Raw genomic sequence first — 24,104 nt, forward strand, 5'->3', positions numbered from 1 at the left:
TTACAGACATATTCATGGGCCCTTAAATAAAATGACAAAATTCAAAAAGAACATTTTTATTATGTATACTGAATGCAGTGCCCTTAAATAAAATGACAAAATTCAAAAAGAACATTTTTATTATGCATACTGAATGCAGTGCTCTTAATCAAAACCATTATTAGAATTTTGGGAAAATAAAGGTTATTTTTTTTTTTACATCTCTGTAAACAAAAAAGGAGACAAAAACAGTATTTCCCCCAACCCCTCCTTACACAAGGAGTTACTTTGGATTCTTGCTTTGAGCATCAACTTCAATATACAACCTGGACCACGTTTGGATGCATTAAATCCCAAAATCGTTACACAGCCACAAGCAGCTTTCAAGTTTACTGGTCAAATGTTGTCTGGAGGAAGTCAATAGAATCAACCCAAAATCAAGCATGGAAATCAAACCATAATGCTAAATAACCAAATCATACCGTCACCTTACCATAATGGCCTGTCATTAAAACTGAAGATTAAATCGTCTACCTGACCTCTGTAACAAGATTAAATGACTTGGTAATTTGTTTTATCAATTATTTGTGGAATAACTGACTTACTCCAGAATTAGGCCATTATTTTAAGGTGGTGATACTAAAATCAATTTAAAGGAGCTCTAATGGCTCACATACCTCACAGATAGTTTTCCATTAAATGTACACCCGTTCTATTTTTGGGGTGGGGCGAGGCATTTCTATTGCTTCACTACAGGGTAGATTGACAGGAAATCAATGACGGAGAGGGGGTGACATGCAAGACGACACGGAGACAAACTTGAACCCGGGTCCCCAAAACACAAGGGAGCACATCGTTGCTGTCTGGCAGAAACCTCATCTCCATATTTTAACTTTTTTTTCTTTTTTTCTTAAATTAACGCCCTAGGTTATCAAACGAGTAAAGTGTCAGTCGAGTATGCTGTTTTTATTTATTTGAAACCTGTAAAGTAACAGTTTGGGACATATGAGACGACATGGTCAGTGCACTAAGCTGAGCCACCAGGCACATTCTAGTTGAACTTAACTACAGTTCCTACAGTAATCCATGAATGCAAATGCTATTCCCATATGATGTGGTGCCCTTTAAAACAGGAGGTTCCGAAATGCCAAGTACCCCTTAATAGCCATAGCCTCTTGCTGCAGCCCCCTATTGTGAAGAATGGTAGACCTACCAGCTATATGGGCTATTCAAAAAAGAAATTGTGCCCAAAATATGGGTTGCCAGGTTCAAAGTTAAACTAGTATTTTTATTAATTGAAATGGGAAAAGGTTATGGATTTCCTCTTTTCAAATCGACCCACTTTGGGGGGGACAAGCCCTAAAATACAAAACCAAATTGTAAGCCAAATTGCATTTTGAAATGTAAGTCCCATTTCTTAATTGGATTTTTTTTCTTTTGTGTTATTAGATATATCAGGCTGTTAGTCTTAAGCATGCTATTATCTTAGGTATTACATTTGCATTCAATGTATAGCATACTTATGCATAAGGGCTTGTAGTTGATGACTTTCAAACCTGTGAGACACTAGAGCTACAGTAGCTGATCCTTAGCTATAACCTGCCAGACAAAAGAGGGGGTGATGTCCAAAGACCTCAATGTGTGGATGGCTATGACAAAGACCTATATTTTTTATATATAAAGCTAGATCATGGCAAGGCATGCTGCCTAGCCTACCTAGCACCACTGACATTCAGCTCCACCTAGCTCTGGTCTATAGCATTAGGAGTTCTACAATATGTGACTCTTGGGGCATTTGTTTCAAATCGCCGGTAGCGCAGTCTCTAGAAAAAATAAGAATAAAACTTTTTCTACTCACTAAAACAAAGACTGTTTTAATGTGTTGAAAGCCTACTCTCGTTGTTGGAAAGACTCTCAGCCCCCCCACTCTCTGTAAAATACACGTTTCAGCCAGAAAAGAAAATATTCCACTGAAGGAAAAATGTTTTTAGTTACTCTAGTGTACAGATCTTGTCAATGGAATTTTGCTATTGACAAGATCTGTAGGTGGTGAGGAGAGTAGGATTTAAACTGTCTTCGTTTTGTTGAGTAGCAAGTGTATTCTTTTTTATTTTATTTTATTTAAGTCGAGACACTGCTCCACTGGTGATATGAAACAAATGCCCAAAGAGTTACATAGTGTTAAGGAGAACTCCTAACGCTATGTATGGACCAGAGCTAACCTCCACGGTAATTGGCATGAACATGTTACGGAATCATAACCGCTCTGGGATTGTGAGTAAATACGGGTGGATCTACATTTATCTTATACTGTATATAGAGGGCCTGATTCAGAAACACAATGCTCCCTTCTAAATAGATTTCAACTCAGCAGTAGACCTGTGATTGAGAGAGATTAGCGCCACTGGCTGCAGTCGAAGCAGTGCAAATCATCGGGAGATGTGTGTTTGTGGCTGTGACGCTGGCGAGCTATCCAGCCCGTCAGCAGGTACAGCTGTGCTTAGGCATGCGGGCACGGCACTGGGGGGAGGGTAACGAGATCCAGGGGCGGGCTTCTTCAGCGCCCTCCTTCCCCGTCGTCATCGGAGACATCGTCGTGTGGGATGGCACGCGTGTGGCTGGCTCGGATGCTGTTGATATTGGTAAGGAAGGAAAGGAGGCTAGCGATGCCGTTCAGAGTCACGCCAGTTCCGTCCAGGTTCACCTGCGCCAGATGCATGTGCTTCAGAAATTTCAGACCTGTAGGAAAAGGATATGAAACATTTCATGAATCAGCATTTTGATTTCCCAGTTATAAATAAGCCCACCCCCCCTGACTGCCAGGGTGTTAAATGAATAAGGTTATTAGCTAACAATCAGATACCCAGTTGACCTCGTCTGTGGCTGATCAATTCACATCACCTTATTAAGGCTGGCCAGGCAGCTGTCATTTGGTGGACCTATTCTAATTTAACTTTAGAATAGGTCCACTTTAATTTTTAGTTATATGAAGACTCCATGGTTTAGCACAGTAAGGACGGGTGCCTTTCCTGTGTTGGCACCGAAGTTATGGAACAAACTCCCTTTGAGGATCTAAGCTGCCCCCACCCTATGGGACTTTTAAAAACATGGTTTAAACCCACCCATTCACTGTAAAGGACTATTGTGGGTGTTTGGTTTCTACTCCTTGCTGTTGTGACTGACTGACAGTGGGAGTTTCTTGTTGTCCTATTCTAGTCTTTTTCTATATTTGCATTTCTTCTGACTGTGCCCCAGGCTAGTGTAATAACTACAAATAACGAACCTATGAACCTGTAAGTAGCCATTTTTAATCATAGAAAGAAGTTCACTTTCTTTGCACCGAGTTACAGCTCAGCTATGTTGTTGAATATAATGCAGAGAACGTCAACCAAGCTGCATTAGCACGTTGACCTCACCGTGATCTGTGATGCGTGTCCTGCTCAGGTTGAGCTTCAGCAGCTGAGGACAGTGGATCAGACCCCTCCTCACCACGTTGTCTCCCACCTGCGTGCTGGCCAAGCCCAACACCTGGGGAGGGATGGATAAATAAAAATCACAATTTAACAATATTTTGTGTTTTTATTATTAGTAAACAAACCAACATACAGAATAAGTATACAGGGTATCTGAACTTTGTGTCAGTTTAAGGACTTTTAATATAATTGTAAAATATTACAGAGGAAACAGGCAAACATTGTGAAAAAAATCTCAACACCTCACACTGCTAGGTATTTATGTGGAACCGAGACAAACTAAATGTAATGCCTACAATTCCAAATGCTTGGTGGGGGGGGGGGGGTCCCCAGTTCAAATATGATTATTTTCGGGGGGGTCACAGCCTGAAAAGGTTGAGAACCACGGCTCTAAACAACAGTTTACCTGGAGGTGTGGCAGATGGGTGATGAGTGCGGCCACGCCTCGGCTGGTGACGGCAGTGCGATCCAGACAGAGGTCCTGCAGCTCCTGAAGGCTGCACAGAGCAGGGAGCCCAGCGTCAGTCACCTGGGTGTTACTGAGAGAGAGACGCACTAGCCTGCAAACAGAGAGACACACCACAGCACTAACTGTCACTATGTACTTCTATAAAAGAACCACAAAATACTTATTATCGTTGCCGTCGGGCAGAAACCATATTTCAACTATATATATAATTAATTATTTAGATACCTTCTGCCGCCATTGACTGTGCTTTATTTTGAAAAGCCACGATCGTGTCCATGTTGTGGAAATTCACTGTGTTGTCATATCGAGCAAGATGTTTTCTTTCACACGGAAAAGAAAAATTGTTACCGCGGCTGTCTGTCGCTTAGATATGGGCCAGTGAAAAAAAGTCACCATACCAACGAGGCAGTATTGTGTCGTTTTAAAAACATGTTTTTAGGCTTTTAGCTGACACTCTTGTCCACAGTGGCTTCAGGACAGTGCTTCAGTTTACAACAGCATTGATGTTACAAGTGCAACGGTGGACAGACAGTAATTATTATCTTAACTATAAATATGAGCTTGTAGTTAAGGTTTCTACCTGGTCATGGATGAAAGCAGGCTGACTCCTTGGTCTGTGACTTGCGTGTAGTCAGTAAGGTCCAGCTCTGAGAGCTGACTCAGTCTAGAAAGGAAGGACAGCCCAGTGTCTGTCACAGAGTGGCGCCCGGGGAGGGTCAGGTGGGTCAGCCTGAGACCTGCGAGGCACACCAAGGAGCCAATTAAGTAATGATAGTAGACACTCCCAGTCCCTGTCCACATGTCCCATGGTGTGTTACATGCAACTGACAGCTAAAAATCTTCTTTTCCCATACAATCAGGCACATGAACGAACTGACAAGAACTAGCATGAACCAGGACAAAGGGAAACGCTACTGAACACACTTAAAATGTTCAGTCAGAGTTAAAGAATTGATCTGTGCAGTAAGAACACTCGCCCCTAAATGCCGGTCAAATCGTCACCAGGTATTCGTAAACCTAACTTCAGTAAAAATATGCTTAAACCGAACCTTATTCCAAAACGTAACCTCAGTAAAACAAAGCCTAAACCTAACCTTATTCCAAAACGTAACCTAAAGTAAAACTATACCTACTAACCTCAGTGAAACTATGCCTAAACCTAACCTTATTCCTAAACGTAACCTCAGTAAAACTATGTCTAAACCTAACCTTATTCCTAAACCTAACCTCAGTCAAACTATGTCTAAACCTAACCTTATTCCTAAACGTAACCTCAGTAAAACTATGTCCAAACCTAACCTTATTCCTAAACCTAACCTCAGTCAAACTATGCCTCACCTAACCTTATTCCTAAACTTAACCTTGTGTTTTGGGGCGAGCGTCCCGTTAACCCTGCTGAAGTCGCCGTCCTTCTACACACCTGAGATGATCTGCAGGGCGCGGTTTCCGTCTGCCACGGGGATCCCTGCCAGGCTGAGGGCAGAGAGGGTTGGGTGGTCCGCTAGCTGCTCCAGGGAGCCCTCCGTCACCCCTGTGCCGTCCAGGTTCAGAGTCTGTAGGCTGGACAGCTCCGCGAGGGCCGACACGTCACTGACCTGAGGGAACAAGTACCGCCATGTTGAGAGACCTAACAGACTCTAGAGCAGTGGTTCTCAACCTTTTCAGGCCGCGACCCCAAAAATAATCATATTTGAACTGGGGACCCCCACACTGCACAAGCACTTAGAGTTGAGGCCTTACATGTTGTATAACACGGTTCGATTGTGAAGATAGCCGATCTACATGCACACAAAGCCTTGCGTTGCAAGGCGGTGTGAGCATGTAGATCTGCTATTTTCACAATTCCTGCCTCTAATATTTGACAATTTGGCCAAAGTTAATTTGTCATTTTAGAGGTATTAAGTCCTTCAGTTGTCACTTTAGAAATGTGCATAAGCCCTCTATAAACTTAAACTTTATGTCTGTTTGTTTACTGTTGAGAGAGAAAATGTTGCACATTAAGTTAATCATCTGATGATCCCGACCCACAGGTTGAGAACCACTGCTCTAGAGCACTGGGGAAAATGCTACAGAAGAATTCTATCATTAGCCAGCAAGTGGTACAATCTACAGCAAAGATCACATCTCAATATCAACATGCGTACTTGCTAATATAATATGTAGAACTACGATAACACCTATTAATGGTTGTTAGTTAATGTACCATAGGTTACAGTACCTTGGTCTGCTTGATGCTGAGCAGCCGTAGCTGTGGCGTACAGCGGGACAGGGCGCTCAGCGTGGCCTCCGTCACGGCCGTCTGGTTGAGGCTGAGCTGGGCGAGGCAGGAGGGAGCAGACTGGAGGTACATTACCATCCCTGTATCACTGACCTTGGTGTGGTCCAGAGACAGGAAACACAAGCTCTTCAGCCCTTCACAAGAAACAAAGGGTAATACACATTAGGCCAAGTCCATGTTTGTTTTCCTAAACAACAGCACAATATGTAGTATTGTTGGAGCCATTTCATTTGATTTCATATTTTTGACTAAATGTCGCCCCCAAATGTCACCTTGGAAAATAGCACCTTAGTTCTCTATCCACAACTTTCCAACATCCCATCGTGCATTGCGCAGAAGTTGCACGAAGCTTCCGGCGCCGCAGCCGAGTGGGATCTACAAGCTCACAACGGTTGCATCTGCGACGCGACGTGAGCTTGTATGTCTGCTGTTAACCGGAAGTGTGGTGCAAACAATTCTCCAGTAAATTCCCGCGGAAAGAGGTGGATAGAGCATCGCAGTTGAAGCCCCACCCCGTCCTCACTCCGGTGTCTGAAGCGTTTTCCCCATTCATTTCTTCCATAGACATTTCATAAAGTATTTATGTAACGTTTTTAAGCCTTGGACAAAGCCACCTCGGCTGGTGAAGAATCATGACAATATTCAATTTCTTTTTAATGCAACGATTAATTAGAAAGCTGAAAAAAAGGGCAAAAAAGACTGTGTACATCATTATTTGAAAAATTGCGGAAACTGCACTCCCAGAATGCATTGCGAATGACACTTGTTTCCTGAAATATATCACTTAAATCACGCTCAGTTTAGTTATCCAGGCCAGCATATGGCCTAACATGTAGTGATTTTCATCTCTGTGGACGCTCTTATCGTCATCTTTAACATAGTGCATCATATTTGTAAAAGAAAGACACTCGCTCACAGATTTCTGCTGAAGTGCTGGGAAGACAGGGGGCAGTAAGCTACTTCCGCGCTAACCGCAAGATACATGAAAGAAGAAGAAGCTAGACCAATCACAGAAGTCGATTTCACCGGATGTACATTTTTAGCAGTATGGGTAATGCAGTTCTTCTCCGTGCGATCTTGAATAAAACGTGTTTTTACTAAAACTAGAGTGATTGCATACATACTCGTGGGTTCTACAGGAGCATATAGAACCATTTTACAACCACCATCCTAGTGGTAAGTGTACATTGAATTGCTACGACTTTGTGGCTGATAATGAAAAACCCTATGGTGAAAATGAATGGGACCTTTACTTCCGACACCTCACTGCGATCAGGCCACAGGTGTGTGTGGCAGAACCTCAGTCGAAAAAAATATTTTCAACAGCTTGCTTGCAGCGCAGATTTAAAGACTTTGTTGAATCATTTTGAGTTTATTTGAAAGTGTCATGGACCTTGCACTTGTTTGTTTTGAAATATTTATTTGCCCCCCTTTTTTTATTTGAAACTTTGACAAGTTAAATACTCACAACTCCTGCCATAATCAGCCCGTTTGAATTTGGCAATAATCATCAATCAACATTAACAAACACTGAATAAAATGGGACCGTACCTATGTTCACCAGGTTCTATCTTCCCCACTTACCACCTAAACCTAACCTTAACCTCAGTAAAACTAACGCTGGTGAATGCTAACCTGGTGAAATGCTAACCTGCCAAGCGGCCAAAATGAGTTTTACTCTGGTTACTCTGTCTGTACACTTAAAAAACAAAAAATTGTATATCTACATGAAATCCAATGTTTCTCCCTTAGATCTCCCTTAGAGATAGAGTGAGAAGTTCGGTCACCCGAGAGAGACTTGGAGTAGAATCGCTGCTCCTACACTTGGAAAAGAGTCAGCTTAGGTGGTTTGGGCATCTAGTACGGATGCCTCCCGAGTGCCTTCCTAGGAAGGTGCTCGATGCACGTCCCACTGGGAGGAGACCCTGTGCCAGACCAAAGACCAGATGGAAGGATTATATCTCCACACTGGCCTGGGAACGCCTTGGTATGCTCCCAGACCCCTGCAGTTACCCCTGCAACACGATTCCGGATAAGCGGTTGAAGATTAAGAAACCCACGCGCAGCCAAGCATAAAATGACTTGTCCTTTAGTTCTACTGGATCTCTTCTCCACTTGTCCCTCCCTAACATTTAGTCTAGTTTTTATTTGTTGACAAAATTGTCAATATATTTAGTCTGAGTTTTAGTCATGATAGTTTAGTTTTTATTTTGTTTTCGTCAGTGGAAAAAAGGTAGTCAACAAACACTGAAAGTGGCTTATGTTTCAGTCTGAAACCATGTTGCATGAACGAACAGCTTATGTTGGGTTGTGGTGTTCTTAATCTGAGTTTTTTTCTCCACTGGGGGGCGAGAAGATCTTCTGGGCTGAAACCATTATATCTCTGGGCCGGAAGTCAGCCCAGCTCAGAATCTTAGATGCACAAGTATGAGTAACTAGAGGCAAAGATGGCACAAAAGAAAATCCCCAGTTGCAGCGCCCATGCAGCCCACGTATCGAGGCGAATCCTCCAAGACTATGGTGTTCTTGCACGTAGCACTTGGGTAGAGGCGAGAATAGATTTATTCATGAGCCCCATATGCAGACTCTCTGGGTCTCATTCAGCAAGACGGATAAGGGAGTACAAATACATTACCTGTGATGTGCTGAAGACAGGAGTCAGTCAGTTTGCAGCAGGACGCCAGGTTGAGATACTGGAGCTTGACCAGACTTGACAAGACGGATAGGCCAGAGTCTGGATGATATAAGAACAAAGGTTATTATGCAATGTTATACAATTATCATCTTGTTTAATATATGTCACTGGAGAATTAAGCAATGCCCGGCCCTACATCAAAGATAATTACTCAAAATAGTTTTTTTTAGAGGCTAAAGCACTATAATTCTGATAGTATTCATAACTGTAGAGTGTTTGTTCAATAACAGGGGTCTCCGTCTCCCTGTCTCTCCAGATCTTTAATAAAAAGAAAATACATTTCCAGGTAGGTGACACATTTTCAGCCAATCAGGACAGAGTTCACTTTCATCAGCTTAATTTTTAGTGTTCCAGTTCCAATTTTGTGTCATCACTTGCAATTTCAAATGCCTTTTCTGTTTAATAAAGAGCTGGAGAGAGATGGAAAGACTGAACAAACACTCTACAGCAATGAGTACTATCAGAAGAATATAGAGCTATTTAAAATAGGGATGGAAATCGGAATCGCCCAATATAAAAAATCGGCAGGTATGATATCAAACCGGCTGCATCGGTGACCGGCCGGTCACTGACATAAATACCGGTTTTATGCCGATTGTGTCTATGGCACTGCACAGCATGATGCTCTGGTCCTGTGACTAAAGTAAACATTAGCAAGTAGCAGCCAGTCTACTTAGTGGCAGCCTACAGAATACAGATGGTGCTGATTACCTTTGCAATGTAAGGATATATTCCATAATCCTGTGTCAATGTCATCTTAAAAAAGAAGTAAAAACAAAAGCATAGTCTAGCATGCCTAGTCCAGACATTCATATTAGACTGGATATTGTCTGTGATTTTGGATAGTGTACTATTGTGATTGATTTGGCATTAGTGTTCTTCTAGCTTATTGGTACTCAAATTGAAGTATGTCTTGTAGGCCTACTCTGCCTTAAAAAAAGGTATTGGAGCAACCCTATTTCTAGTTCTTAGCTAAAGAAATCAGTATCGGAAAAATCGGTTTTGGCAGCTCAGACCTTCATAAAACCGGGGGATCGGTATCGGCCAAGAATTTTGCAGTCGGTCCATCTCTAATTTAAAACTTATTTTAACCAAAGTAAATCACTTCCCTTACCTTTGATGTGTGAATGTATATACTGTAGTGTACATACCAGTGATGAGTGGTGAGTTGACCAGGCTCAGGTGCTTCAGAGCAGTGAAGGCCCGGAGCTGTCTCAGAAGTTCATTGGTGGAGTACGGGTAGCAGTTTAGGATGAACCTCTGCAGCGGGCAGCCGAAGAAGAGCTCCAGGGTGCGCGGACGCAGCAGCCTCTCCACGGACATGTGGTTGAGCAGGAGGTCGGCCAGCTCTGGTGTCAGACACGACAGACTGCTGATGTACTGCATGCTGGGTGCTGTGTGACAGTGGAGAGGACATGATCTGGTGGATCACACACTGATTCATTCATTAGGTATCATTTCATACACGTTGTCCCCCTCAATGATTTGCATGGCTTAAAGAAAAATAAAATCTCACGACAAAGTAATGTTGTTAGGCCAAGTCTTAACACGATGGATGCCGTTTCCTCCTTTGAGGGGAAGACCACCCATTTTCAATATTGAACTATGTCATTAATATAACTTAGAGGAGTTGTGTGGAAATAGAAAAAAAGTTCCCCCCCTTCTGTGTTGCCTAGAACTGGAAGATTGATTTTGGGGTTTGTATTGTAAAGTACAACGGTGTGATGTCATCAACAACTCCTCTAAGGTATATTAATGACATAGTTCAATATTGAAAATAGGTGGTCTTCCCCTTTAAGACATCCACAGGAGTCTTGGGGTCAAAGGTTAATGGACGCAGATTCCCGTAAAGACGCGTGGAGACGTCTTACCTGTTTACCATGGTTACCAGGTAAACAGAAGCTGCTGTAGCGGCTGGTGAGCGAAAACACTACATATCCCATCATGCAACTCGGCCGTCAGCGTCATGGAGTGTCTTTTCTCCATAGCCTCCTATTCATTGCTGGTGCAAAGCAACGGCTGATCTGTGTAACAGTGTGTGTCACAATATGTAGAACTAGACTGCACTCTGTCGAGGTGCCAACTTGAAACTTGTGCACTCGTGGCCATATCTGGCCTACTTGTGCGCCAGCAGAGCGTGCAAGTACTGTGATCTGTACTGTCTGTATGTACAGTATGTGGGTGGGCAAGTTGGCACTCTATCGAGGTGCCAATTCGCGCCTTGTTATTTATATCAGGTCACACTTGTTGGTGGTGACAGATAGCCAACAGGTTGAGGCTAAAGTGACTGTCAGCCCTGACAAAAAAGGATAGTAATTTGGTATTTAAAAAAAAAAAGCTATACGCCAGAGGGTTGAAATATCAGAGATCATTAGGATTTTCTGGAAGATTGAACATGCATTCTTTAGCTAGTTCGACCACTTAATAAGCAAATTAGTCTGGTCTCTGACCTGTCATGAGTTGGACAGTGGCCCGGGTAGAGAGGACACACAGGGAGGGGATGCTGGGCGTTCTGAAGGCTTTCTTGGGGGGTGACGGGTGTCCCTGGGCATTCTGGGGGTCTTCCTGGTGCTCTGCTGCTCTCTGAAGACGCTCCACCGCCGCCAGGCCTGCAGCTGCCCGACCCCCGGTGTTATCACGCTCTGCAGGGACCTCCACCGGTGGTGCCTCCCCACTGGCACATATAGAAGAGGGCAAGGAAAAGGTTAGGACAAGGATTCCCTAACCATTCAGGCCCAACCCCCCAAAATAATCATATTTGAACTGGGGACTCCTCACCCTGACAAGCACTTGAAGATTTGAGGCATTACATTTAGTTTGACCCTAATTCCACAGATAAATATCGTGAAAACAGACAAGCTCACAAGTCACAACGCCTCGCAATGCTTGCAGATCGGCTATTCAAAGATAATGACATTTTGGACAATGTTTTGACCATATAGTTTGTTGGTTACCTTTGATGTAGTAATGGTCTTATTATTATTTTTTATCTCCATTTTAGATTAAGCTAATCATCTGGGGACCCTCCAAAATCATTTGGGAACCCCCAGTTAGGGTGATCTTATATACCGGTAGTTAGGTTGACCATTTAGTGACCATTAAGTGTCCAAAAGACAACAGGTTCAATCCCCATTTTCAAGTCCTTTTATGTAGTATGTATGTACTTTTGCTCCCAACTAATTTCTAATGGTACATCAGTGAAAACAATTCTTACAAATATATCTTTAATTGCCAAAAGACTATTAATGAATGATAACAAGTTTAATGCTATAAAGATCATTTACAGAATACTGCACAGTCAGAGTATAGCATTACTCTGAAACGATCCCGTAAAACACCTTGTCCCCTACCGGAGGCGGTTTCCTTGCTCTGGCCAGTGGTGTCTTGGTTCAAATCCTCCTCGAACCCTGTTGTCCGGGAAGAAGGGAAGCCTCGGCATTCCTGCAACAATTACCATAAGTGACCATACATGAAAGCTAGATAGCATTTTTTATATATATATATATTAAGGCTGGGACTTTAACTGATTAATTGCGATTAATTAATTACAGAAAATTAACGCGATTAAAAAAATTAATGCATTTTAATCACACTTAGTTTTTGCACCACAGAATCTTCGGTTTCGGGCATACCGATCATAGCGATGCACCAACCAAGAAGAGACAACAAACGCAAAGGGAGAAGTAGCCGATCAGAGCGCTTTGCTTGGCCCAGGGGATGCGAAATTTTGATTTAAAAAATTCACTTGTTGATTCACTCGTACAACAAAATGTGTTTTACTTGAAAAAAAATGCTTCTCAGGTCAAATATCGATGTGCGATTAAAATGTGATTAATTGCGATTAATTAATCACAGAGCCTGTAATTAATTATTAACAATTTTAATCGCATCCCAGCCCTAATATATATATATATATATATATATATATATATATATATATATATATATATATATATATATATATATATATATACCCTATGTATATATATATATATATATATATATATATATATATATATATATATATATATATACATATATCATTTTTTATATAAAGCTTTTTACTGATTAGGTGCTTGGTCTACATACGTTATTTTGTCTAGATTGATATTTCTATGCATTTGATGTATTTATGTACTTTGCTTATTGTATTGATGTATGTATTGTATTGACCTTGCTTATTGTAAGTCGCTCTGGATTAAGAGCGTTTGCTAAATGCCTACATTGTAAATTGTAGTGAGCTATGACAATAATATGCCTGTGTGTTAAAACATAAAAGACTCGTTGTCTGACATCGAAACTTTCAAGCCGCGTAGCTTGTAGTCTCTAAGAATATTGTCGGGCAGAATCTCCATATCTTGAACTTTGTTTGTTTTTTTCCCTAAATGAATGCCCTACTTGACCCTACTGGAGCGTCACACAAGAGTAGCAGATCTGCAAGCTTGAAACGGTACCATACCTTCGAGCATGTTGGGCGGCTCCCCCTCTGCCTCAAGCCCCTCCTCCTCCTCCTCCTCCTCACCACCACCGACAACATCATCCTCCTCCTCGTAATCCTCCCTGGCAGCCTCCCCAGCGTCTACGGGAACCAGCTTCTGGCCCCGCCCTGCGCAGCACAACAGGATGAGGAGTGTGTTTAGCAGACTGCCCAGCCAGCCAGCCAGCCAGCAGCCACTTAGCTCTATCTGTAAATCTCAGCCTCTCTCACATTGCTGCTGATTGATTACATTCAACAGCCTCCTAGTAGCACAGTCAGCTAAAATCACTTCAAGCTGTCTTTTTTGAGAGAGAAAGAAATACAGTATAAACATTTCATTTATGATGTACAGTCAAAACAAACTACAGTGGATGTTGGCTGATTAATTAAAAACAGCAATCACACTGCTGGTTGTGATTGCCTTCTGGACGGTACGTTCTGAATCCAGAGCGATTTACAGTAAGCAAGATAAACACATGGTAATATATCAAATGCATAATAGTAAACCAAGAACCTATAAATCAGTCTAATAGTATAATACTGTACATTGCAACTATACACACTATGAGATGCCAGGTCTACATAACATGCTATCTAAATTACATTTTAGCTTTTGCATAAGCCTACAAGGTCATCAAGGCAGCAAGGCTAGGGCAAGTGCTACAGTAAGTACTACGGGTCAAGGTGGAATCTGAAGAGGTGAGTCTACAGATTAAGGTGGAGGACTGGGATGAGTCTGCAGTTCTGACTGCAATGGGGAGTTTGTTCAACAGTTTGGGAGCTAGAAGGGAGAAGAGTCTGGTCTGGACGTGTTTATTTGAAATGATGTGTATAGTGTGTCTATTGTTATTGCCCTGAATTGTCCCGTTGTCAGTAATATGACAAGTCCTGTTGTCAGTAATATGCTAGTGGTGTCGAAATGTGTCAATTTCACCAAGTCAAATTCCTGTACAGATTCTGCACACAAAACAAAAGATCTTTTGTAGAGATTTTCAACTATGATCGAACTTTCACACTCGTCATGAGTTTCTCATAATTCATTTCACAGTTTACGCATTTGTGGCTGGTGGTGGGGGTTCCTTTTCGTGATATACATATAGAAATACAGACAAACCCTGTCCTAGCCTAGGCGACTTGGACTTCATATATTATATTACATCCATGTTTCGTCAGAACCATAGTCGTATTTTAACTCGCTCTAGTCTAGTGAATGGCTCGTCCTTCAGGTTCCTCGTAACAAATCTGAACTGGGAAAGCGTTGGTGCACCTGGTTGTTGGAACCTCTTACAACAAGATCTTAAAATAAATACCCTAGCATCTATTGGCCATTTTCATTACCTGTATGCAACTGTTTTAACTGATTGTTGCCAACATATTGTCTTTCTTTGTTGTTCTTATAATGTTATTGTCTCCACCAGCCGAAGGCATGGGGGAGAGTATGTTTTCCCCTCCGTCCGTCCGTGTGTCCGTGCGTGCGTGCGTCCGTCCGTGTGTGTGTCCTCGCAGTTTGTGTGCAGCTAATCTCAGTCGCCATTGGCCCGGTCGCTGCCAAAGTGAGCACACACATTCCCTGGATGCCAATCTAGAACCTCTGCCCTAAATTTTTCAAATGGGCTTTTTCTAGCGCCACCCAGTGGCCGATGTTTGCAAGACACATTTCTGTGCACTACTCTTACAGATTTTGTCCAAAAATCCTACAAATCGGTATGCAGTATCTCGACAGTCATGTGATCGACACGGATCTGTCCGATTTTGCATATTCCATCCTGATTGGCTAAGATTGGCTTCCAAAGTTTGTAGGATTGAGCCATTTGGAACAAAATGCCTCAAATCCCAAACACAAAGTGCAATTATCATGAAATCGCACACACACGTTCCCACTAGGCCGAGGAAGAAATGCCACTTAATTATTTTTGAATCAGCCTCATGGTGGCGCTATAACAGGCCGATTTGTGGTTTTACCTATAACTCCACCGATCAGTTTCAAACTTTGTAAGCGCACTCCCTAGAGGCTAAGGATAAACCTTTGCCCTGCATTTTTCACATTAGCCTTTTATAGCGCCACCTTTGGGCCGACTTATGTAAAACACATTTTTGGATATTACTCCTTCAGATTTTCTCCAAAAATCACGCAAATCGGTACACAGTATCTCTATAGTCATGTGATCAAGTCCGATCGGTCTGATATTTCATATTCCATCCTGATTGGCTAATATTGGCTTCCAAAGTTTGCAGGATTGCTCCGTCTTTGAACAAAATGCCTCAAATCATCAACACAGCATGCGATTACCGTGAAATTTGCCACACATATTCCCACTAGGTCAAGGAACAAATGCTACCTTTTTCACATTGGCCTGTTATAGCGCCACCAGCAGGTAGACTTTAGCAAAACACATTTTTGGAACACAATGCTTCAAATCATGCATGCAGCGTCCAATTGCCATGAAAGCTCTAAGGTGAAGAACATTTGCCACCCTTTTTACATTGGCCTATTATACAGTAGCACCACCAGGACACACGGCCTGGTGGAGACCTGTGCTCGGAAGAGCACTGCTTCTAGTTTCTATGTGTAATCTCGGCATCCTTGTACATGAGGGTCTTCCTTAATGATCTCTCCTAGAATTATAAACGATGAAGGTTGAATGAATGAATCAAAGTAAATCTTACCCCAGAAGTGAGAGCGTCCAGACACAGACAGTGGGGGAACAACACCAGGGATCCCTGCATAGCCCACTGCCTCTTCCCACTGCTGCTGGGGTAGCAGCGGGGGTGGAGCACGCACATCCACCCCTGCCTCATCCTGAACAGGGACCTGTGGTGCCGGTGGCGGCGTCGGAGGAGGAGGAACGGCACACGGCGTCTGGTCCTCCTAGTAAGTACGCACATTTTATTGATATAGCACTTCTCACTAAGAGATCTCACTAAACAAATAAAGCCGTTGGAACAGAAAAGGCCTGTACAATGAATCTCTCAGGAAATAACAACAAAAGCATGTTAATAATTTAAATCATGTAACATCAAATGCTTGTAACAGCAAATGCTTGTTTAAAATAGTATCATTTTAAGGTTGTTCATAAAAAATGTCCACTAGAGGCTGCAGCTCTCAAGACCTGCAGAAAAGCATTCCACAGGTGCCAGTGCGACACGTTGTGAGCTTGTAGAGCTGCTATTTTCAGAGCCCCCGAGCGCAACCAAACATAAAATGACTTGTCTTCTACTGAATCTCTTCTCCACTAGTCCTTCCCTAACACTTCAGTCTAGTTTGTTTTTAGTTTAGGTCATCATAGCTTAGTTTTTATTTCGTTTTCAGTCCGACAACATTAAGACTGGAACTCACCTGTTCAGCTGGGGGTTGTGGGCTGGGTGGCAGGGGGTCCTGGGGAGTCTCTGGGGGGGTGGTCTGGATGCAGAGGGCGGCGCTGGGCATGAGGCCGAGGGAGCGCAGGGAACAGGCCAGCTCCGCCTCCCCAAAGCGCTTCCGTGGGAACCCCTGCAGCAGGGAGAAGGAGTGCAGGGACGGGTGCCGCCCGGCGATGTGCTCCACCACGTTACGCAGAGGGGCGTCGGCTGGGAAACGCTCGCGCATGGACTCTCCGGAGGGCAGCCGGATCTGCAGGGGAACGCACCGACACAAAGTGAAATCCATTACAATATGTGAATCACTGGGTTCTTTCAAAACTGGCCTGAAAAGTCATCTATCAGGAGACCACAAGGGGACGTAAACGCAAATTCACATAGAAAGGAGGTGTCATTGACGCCTGATTATGGATCCCACTGGAGAAGATGGATGTAAACGGTATATAGCGCTCGTTTTCACCAGCGTCGGCAGGTTAGCTACTCACCAGCGTCGGCAGGTTAGCATTTCACCAGGTTAGCATTCACCAGCATTAGTTTTACTGAGGTTAAGGTTAGGGTTAGAGTTAGGGTTAAGGTTAAGGTTAGAGTTAGGGTTAGGGTTAAGGATAGGTTTAGGTTTTGGTGCACCTCTGCCGCGGTCCAAGTGACTACAATGGAGCGCTCCCTACATCCGGTTCAGCCAATCGCAAGCTTCAAAAATGTGTCCGGGGCGTGGTTATCCATCTTTCCCAATGGGATCCATAATCACGCGTCATTGACTGCTGCCGTTTCCCCTTTTATGCCTTTGTATATATAGTGTTAATGTTAATGCTACAGTATGTTGATTTGATAAATTGAATACATAGGACCACAATGAAACAAGTCCCCAGGACCTTTTGGTGTTATCCTTTTAGCCTTAATGTCCGACTGTACCACATGCTGTTTACATTTCTGACTAATAAAGTATTCAATCTATCAACCACAATCCAAACCATCTGTTCCTACAAATAATTTGTCCGCGCGCACGCGCACACACACACACACACACACACACACACACACACACACAGTTGAGAACTGAACCTCACCATGAGTATACAGTTGTTATCCACATTTGTCTGAATCTTCCCCCCTAGCCTCTGCCCTTGGTCATTGGAAGGAGAAGTCTCACTCTCAGCGGTTGCACTGGTCTGGGTCTTCCTCTGCAAGCTCTTTCGGTCCTCAGCAATCCGCTTCAGCACCAATTCACGCTCCTGGTAGAGACCAGAGAACACATGAAGAGATGAGTTATTCAATGTTTGAATGGAGAGAAAAACTACTACCATATTAAGACTGCAAATAAGACTTCTGTGTGTATGCTTAAAGATGGAAGTTAAAAGAAGGGTTTGTCAGGGACTTGTGCTTGTTGATTATTTGAGCCTTTTTAACTGTACTTCAATTCAATTCAATTTAGTCATTTAGCAGGCACTCTTAATCCAGAGCGATTTACAGTAAGCAAGGTAAACACAAGGTAATACATCAAATGCATAGATATAGAAATATACACACTATAGGATGCCAGGTCTACAAATTAATCTGGCATCTGCCTACATAACATGCCATCTAAATTATATCTTAGCCTTTGCTTAGCCTGCAAGGTCGTCAAAGCTTGGGCGTTACTGAGCTAAGGTGGAGTCTGAAGAGGTGAGTCTTCAGATTGCGGCAGAAGATTGGGATATGGTAAGATTGGGAGTGAGTCTTCAGACCTGTTTCTTCTGTCTTCTCTCTGCCTTGGCCTCCTGAGCCACACGGTGTCTCTGCTGCTCCTGGAAGTCACTCTTGTCCTGTTTGATCCGGGATTCTACAGGCGGTGGCTCTGTGGATGTGGGGGACGGCTGCTGCGGCAAGTTTAGGGCCAAAGATGGGCATGCTGTGGAAAATGCAGAAATCAATGACATTTTGTCAACACTGACATAAGAAAGATTTAGTCCCCCCAAATTGAAATGTACATGGCCGCGGAACCCCGTCTGAAATTTGTTTGTGCCAGGGACCCCCGAAGAACCCCAATTTGAGAACCAATGTCCTAAAACATCCATTGGAAATAATTAAAGCTACTATCCGGGACTTCATAATTGAATTAATAAAAAAATATTTATCTGTATGGTAGAGCAGTGGTTCCCAGACCTTTCAAACCCAAAAGAGAGACATTCGCCTGGGACCCAAATATGTGAAAACAGCAGATCTAGAAGCAGATCTTGTAGATCGTCTATTTTCACTACTTCTTAATTATTATGATTTTTTATTTATGGAATTTCTTAGATTTGTATGTTTGTTTTAAAATGTGTATAATTGGTATTTTTGAAATATATATATTTTTGAATGTAGGAAAAGAAAATGGAATTTTTACTCGAGTTGTGAGTCGTCTCGTGACCCATAAACATTGGTCCGCGACCCACAAATGGGTCCCGACCCACTGTTTGGGAAATAGTGTGGTAAAGTATGTGAATGCAATATAAATAGTACACCAGCCACTTCAAGCCCGCTTGCAGTACAGACATTGTTGCAATCACCTCTCTCCCCGCTGGGGAGAGGACATGATATCAAACCTACGGATTGTCGCTTTAAGACCATGTTGCAGACCTGCCAACCCTGGCAAATTTTTTTGAGTACTCATGCGCGCCCGCAGCGCCCGCGCAGCGCCCGCGGTGCAATTTTTGTTGTTTTCCCGCACAAAACAGTGTATATTTTGGGGGGTTCCATGCACCTTTTTGGGTGGGACCTTTACAGTTATGTTAACAAGATTTCACACCAGAAATGTAGCACATTGCATGTCTTGACTTACACTAATAGGAGGAGGCAAGATGTTAGAACAACCTTTTAAATAAAAATGCCATTTGGTCTGGAGAAAAAGTAGGCTAGTATTACCAGGCAATACAGTAATGTTGCTTTGGCAATATTGTTGACAAATCTTTAATAAAATATACTAACTGCACTTGCTCAGAGTTAGTTAACAATAGACTCGCAAAACAGTCACCAGTGACTTCAGGAATGAACATACATCAATATAATCCTGTTATTCAAATTGCAAAATAGCTTTTCATTGTAGGCTATTTACATAAACCTGTGTCTTTGTTAATTGAGCAGCCTAAATAAAACCATATTTCTGTGCATGATTTGCATGAAGTTGAAGGTATTCAACTCATGTAGGTTTCTATTGCATTCATTAATTGATATATAGGCCTACATTGTGTATAGATCACATACAGCCTAGTCTGTATATTCATTCATATAGGATGCAGGCTACTCATTGTTGATAGACCATTAATGTCTTCATATATTCAAAGGTGATAAATAATTTGTTCACTGTTAATGTGTTTGACAATACACATGGGCCTAATTCATTCATTCATACTCATTTAGAGATAAAGTGGAACAGGCAGCCCAGTATGTTATCCAATCATGGCCAATGTATGCTTCAGTTCATTGTACTAAGCCCTGGGTCACACGTTTTGACTGGTTGCTCGCTGCAACACCGTCGTATGACGAATTACAACACGGGCTTCATACACAACACCACAGCTCCAGGCGGACCGCAGCCGCTCGTTGTTTTGTTTCACCAGCGTCGCAAGATAGGTTTAGGTTAGGCAATAGGCATAGTACGAGATTTCACCAATTCTCACCCTCGTGGCTGCTATGACATGTGAATTCACCTCAGAGGAGGGTTTTAAAAGTTTATTATTAGCCTACCTGTTAAGACTCGTTGGCAGCACACCACGGCCATTCTCCGTAGTATCTTCTTTATAAATTAATCTGATTAATATCGCCGCTATGTGAAATCCGAGCGATAACGCGTCGCTGTGAGATGTGTGCATGCTGAAACTAAACCAAAACCTTCTTCTTATAACTCGTCTATGACCAAAACAAAACAAACTCTGTCCGCGGCCATTCGGTTAAATTCTTCTTCTACCGACAAAATGAGCATCGCTTCCGTTATAGTGCTCCGCAGCGCCATGCACCCCATTCACACACCATTCATGTGGTGCCTGGGAGAACTACACGGCATGGAGCAAAAATGTTGGCCTCACTTTGAGACACAACACAACGCAGAATGTGTTATGTGTTACCATCGGTTACCATCCCCCGAACCAAAAATGCGTAGCCGTTAGAGGAGTTTGCGTACCTGCGTACAGAGACCTAAAATGCGTGCTCAATACGCAAAATGCGTACAGGTTGGCAGGTCTGCATGTTGCGATAACACTCTTGTAATTATATATAATGGTTCTTAGAACATTTTACACAGGAAGTAGACATCAAATTCCACATGGCCTACCATTTTGCTTATCAGTAGCTACAACAAAACTCAGCCACAGGCAAAGACTAAATTGCTCCATATTTAGCATAACCTATCCAAACAATGGTATAATAGCTCAGTTATACCTCTATTATCAGAAGAGCCTGCATGTGACTCTTTGGGTGGGTTGAACGCAGCAAATGGCGTCTGGCTCGGCTGAGCAGGCTGCTTCACCAATCTGTGCCGCACATTCTGTTCTTGCAAGAGCCTGTGGAATAGACCAATGTGTGAAATTGATTGAATACTAGTCATTAGCTGTGTTTTCACTACAGTGCCAGAACATTTCCAGAAAAGAAAAATAGCATAACTTGCTGGAATGGCGATGGGAGAGATCGTTTTTCATTTGCCCTCCTTGGCAGCAAAAGTTCTTGTATTGCCCCATTTTCATTTGTTTCTTTTGTAATGGTATAGTACTTTATACTTCGCGACTCGGTGTGAGTTGACTGTAATTATGAAATAAATAAATACATAAATAAAGTCTGATGACAGATATACTGCCTTCTCTGAGCAAGGATTTCGATTTAGAACATTGGTTTCCAAACTTTTTCAAAGACAAATTAGAGATTTGCCTGGGGCCCAAACGTGTCACGTTGTGAGCTTGTAGATCGGCTATTTTCACTACTTCTTAAACATTTGTTTTCTAAATTATGGAATTTATTTTCTTCTTATATTTCTTCATGAAATTACTGAAAATCATTGAAGTTGTTTTTTCATTCTTGAAAAAGAAAAAAAAAACTTTTTTGGGAATGTTTTGAAATAATAATAATTAAAAACAAAACCTAGGAAACAAAAAATAAAGGGACCATGAAAATGTGTCTGCAACGCACAAATGGATCCCGACCCAGTGTTTGGGAACCAGTGATTTAGAGTAGACAACAACTAACTCACCACTCTGCTGCTGCTGGAACAGAGAAATGCCCTGCCTGAACTGCCGCCTGGATCTGATGCTCAGTGAAGCCCATCTCAGTCAGGGTGCGGAACAACTCTCCAATCGTCTGCAACAACACAATGCCACATCATCCAGGTCAGACTTTTTTCCCCCCCAAGGAACTAATTTGACCTGCTGACCCGTCAACTATATGACGTAAACAAATCATAGAGGATCTGTGTAAATAGCTCAACACACACACAACTATGAGTGGTTTCTCCAAATTCTAAAATCTGGTGGCAGCCATTGATAGCGTCCTCTTTCTGCCAAGTCCAGGACAGGTAGCCACGGTTGCTTTAACTTTGCAATTAATTGAATGAACGTGAATTATGCTTCCAACTACAGGGCCTAGCCTAGTCCATGTACACTCTCTGAGTTACAAAACTGTATAAATAGGGCCCATTGTTCCTAAACTATCCTACTATTGTTCCTAAAGCAGCTGAAGCACTGATCCAGGTCATTTAACAATTTGCTTGCTGTAGACAAGTAGGTAAGTGTTTTCCAATAGTGCATTTATTTTTGGATCAAGTCAGCTGACTGTCACTGCAGTTAATCAATAAAAGGAGGAGTTGGAGAGGCGGCTACTGTAGGCAAGGAACAATGGGACACTTGTAGTCACATATTTGCTGAAAAATGTAGATGGGGAAAGTGTCTGATCTTGTAAGACTTGATGTATAAATCTGTGTGATTTTGTCAGTAAAAATGAAGCCCATTACTCAGCTCCTTTTGTAAGTGAAATGCTCCATTCCAAACGATTTCTTAGAGCCCCGTTTTCACACAGCCAAACTACACTGTTGTTGCATTTAAGTATTATAGCAGGGGTAGGCAACCTTAGGCACAGGTGCCAACATTGGCACAGGGGAGGGTGATCACCGGCACACTGGCAGAAGTGTGAAAGAGAGGATTTTTATTTTAAAGTCAATTAAATGAAGTCACCTAATTTGCAAAATTACATCCTGCACACAATTCTACATTCATTAAAATTGTGAACTTTTGAACTTTAACTGGGGAGGGGCTTCCCAGGTCTGATCATTATAACAATGTCCTGACAATCAAAATATATCAGAATTTTTAATCGGTGTCATTGAAATGTATGTTGACACGGCACACTGACTATCTAGGAAATAAAAACATGGCACTTCATTTCAAAAAGGTTGCTGACCACTGTATTATGATCAGTATAGCATTAGCGACTTAAGTTTCATTGCCAATAACAGCAGATGGTTACTAGCCAGGGATCTGGGACGTGTGTGTGTGTGTGTGTGGTTAGCATTAAAACTAGCCCAAGTTAATATACCTCCGTGGGAAAACCATGGAGAAACACGTTTCATTCATCTGTGAATTATACATCTAATAATGCACAATTGTCTGAGCTATTGTACTAATCAAGTCAAGTATGTAAACAGTGTTAGCATGACAACTAAAGTTGGCTAACTTAGCTAACAGTTAGCTAGTGGTGTGTGGTGGAGGAGGACAACAACAACAAAGTGAAACTGGAGAGAGTAGCTAAACTATCATCATCTGCATCATGCACAGCACTCAGTTTGTAGGAGCACATTTTATTTTATTTTATTTTTACCGGAGAAGCAGCTGAATCCATGTCGCTCAGCTGTTATATCCTCCTCTTCTTTTCTCTTCTCTTCTCTTCTTGTGTTATTGTTGTTCGCCTGCTGTGTCGTTAGCAGACTGACCTCCCCCTCTGTAGACTTGTTGAGTGATTGGATTGGCTTATCCTATCCTATGCTATCCATAGATATATCCTCTTATCACCATTCATCAGGGTTGTCAACATTGGACTGTCAGAATCCAGGAGATTTATTTTTTGGGAGGTGCGCGGAACTCCCCAACCGGGCTCTGGGGTGTCCTCTCCCCAAACTTATTAATAGATATATTTTCCTGTGTTCTCTTGAATTATGTGCATGTTTGATACATTTATCAGGCTTACTTTACTAGCATGTGTACAATTTCAGCCTAATATGCCAAATGTAGGTGCACAGATCTGATGACAGAAGCAAAAGACATATTTAACAATGACGTCTCATCTGTAAGTGATTACTTAAGTGAATTATCAAATCATCAATTAAAACAATAGTAATCAACCCATTGAACAGCTATATAAGAGTGCGCTTAAGGTATTCG

General features: G+C 42.3%; 1 protein-coding gene across 1 annotated transcript; it reads right to left on the minus strand.

The window, feature by feature from the left end:
* Positions 1-40: 40 nt before the first annotated feature.
* On the minus strand, positions 41-23,663 carry LOC308307124 (uncharacterized protein). The gene is made up of 18 exons (XM_080752275.1): positions 23,545-23,663; positions 21,926-22,032; positions 21,124-21,245; positions 18,453-18,616; positions 17,796-17,960; positions 16,709-16,981; positions 16,039-16,240; positions 13,354-13,500; positions 12,245-12,335; positions 11,345-11,568; positions 10,046-10,288; positions 8,835-8,933; positions 6,140-6,333; positions 5,342-5,516; positions 4,502-4,658; positions 3,859-4,012; positions 3,396-3,507; positions 41-2,718 (listed from the first exon to the last, which is right to left on the minus strand). The coding sequence occupies exons 1-18, from the start codon at positions 23,563-23,565 to the stop codon at positions 2,537-2,539; spliced, it is 2,832 nt and encodes a 943-aa protein (XP_080608401.1). The 5' UTR covers positions 23,566-23,663; the 3' UTR covers positions 41-2,536.
* Positions 23,664-24,104: the final 441 nt, after the last annotated feature.

Source organism: Nannobrachium achirus, assembly GCF_963921795.1.
Source record: "Nannobrachium achirus genome assembly, chromosome: 21".
Classification (NCBI taxonomy): Eukaryota; Metazoa; Chordata; class Actinopteri; order Myctophiformes; family Myctophidae; genus Nannobrachium; species Nannobrachium achirus.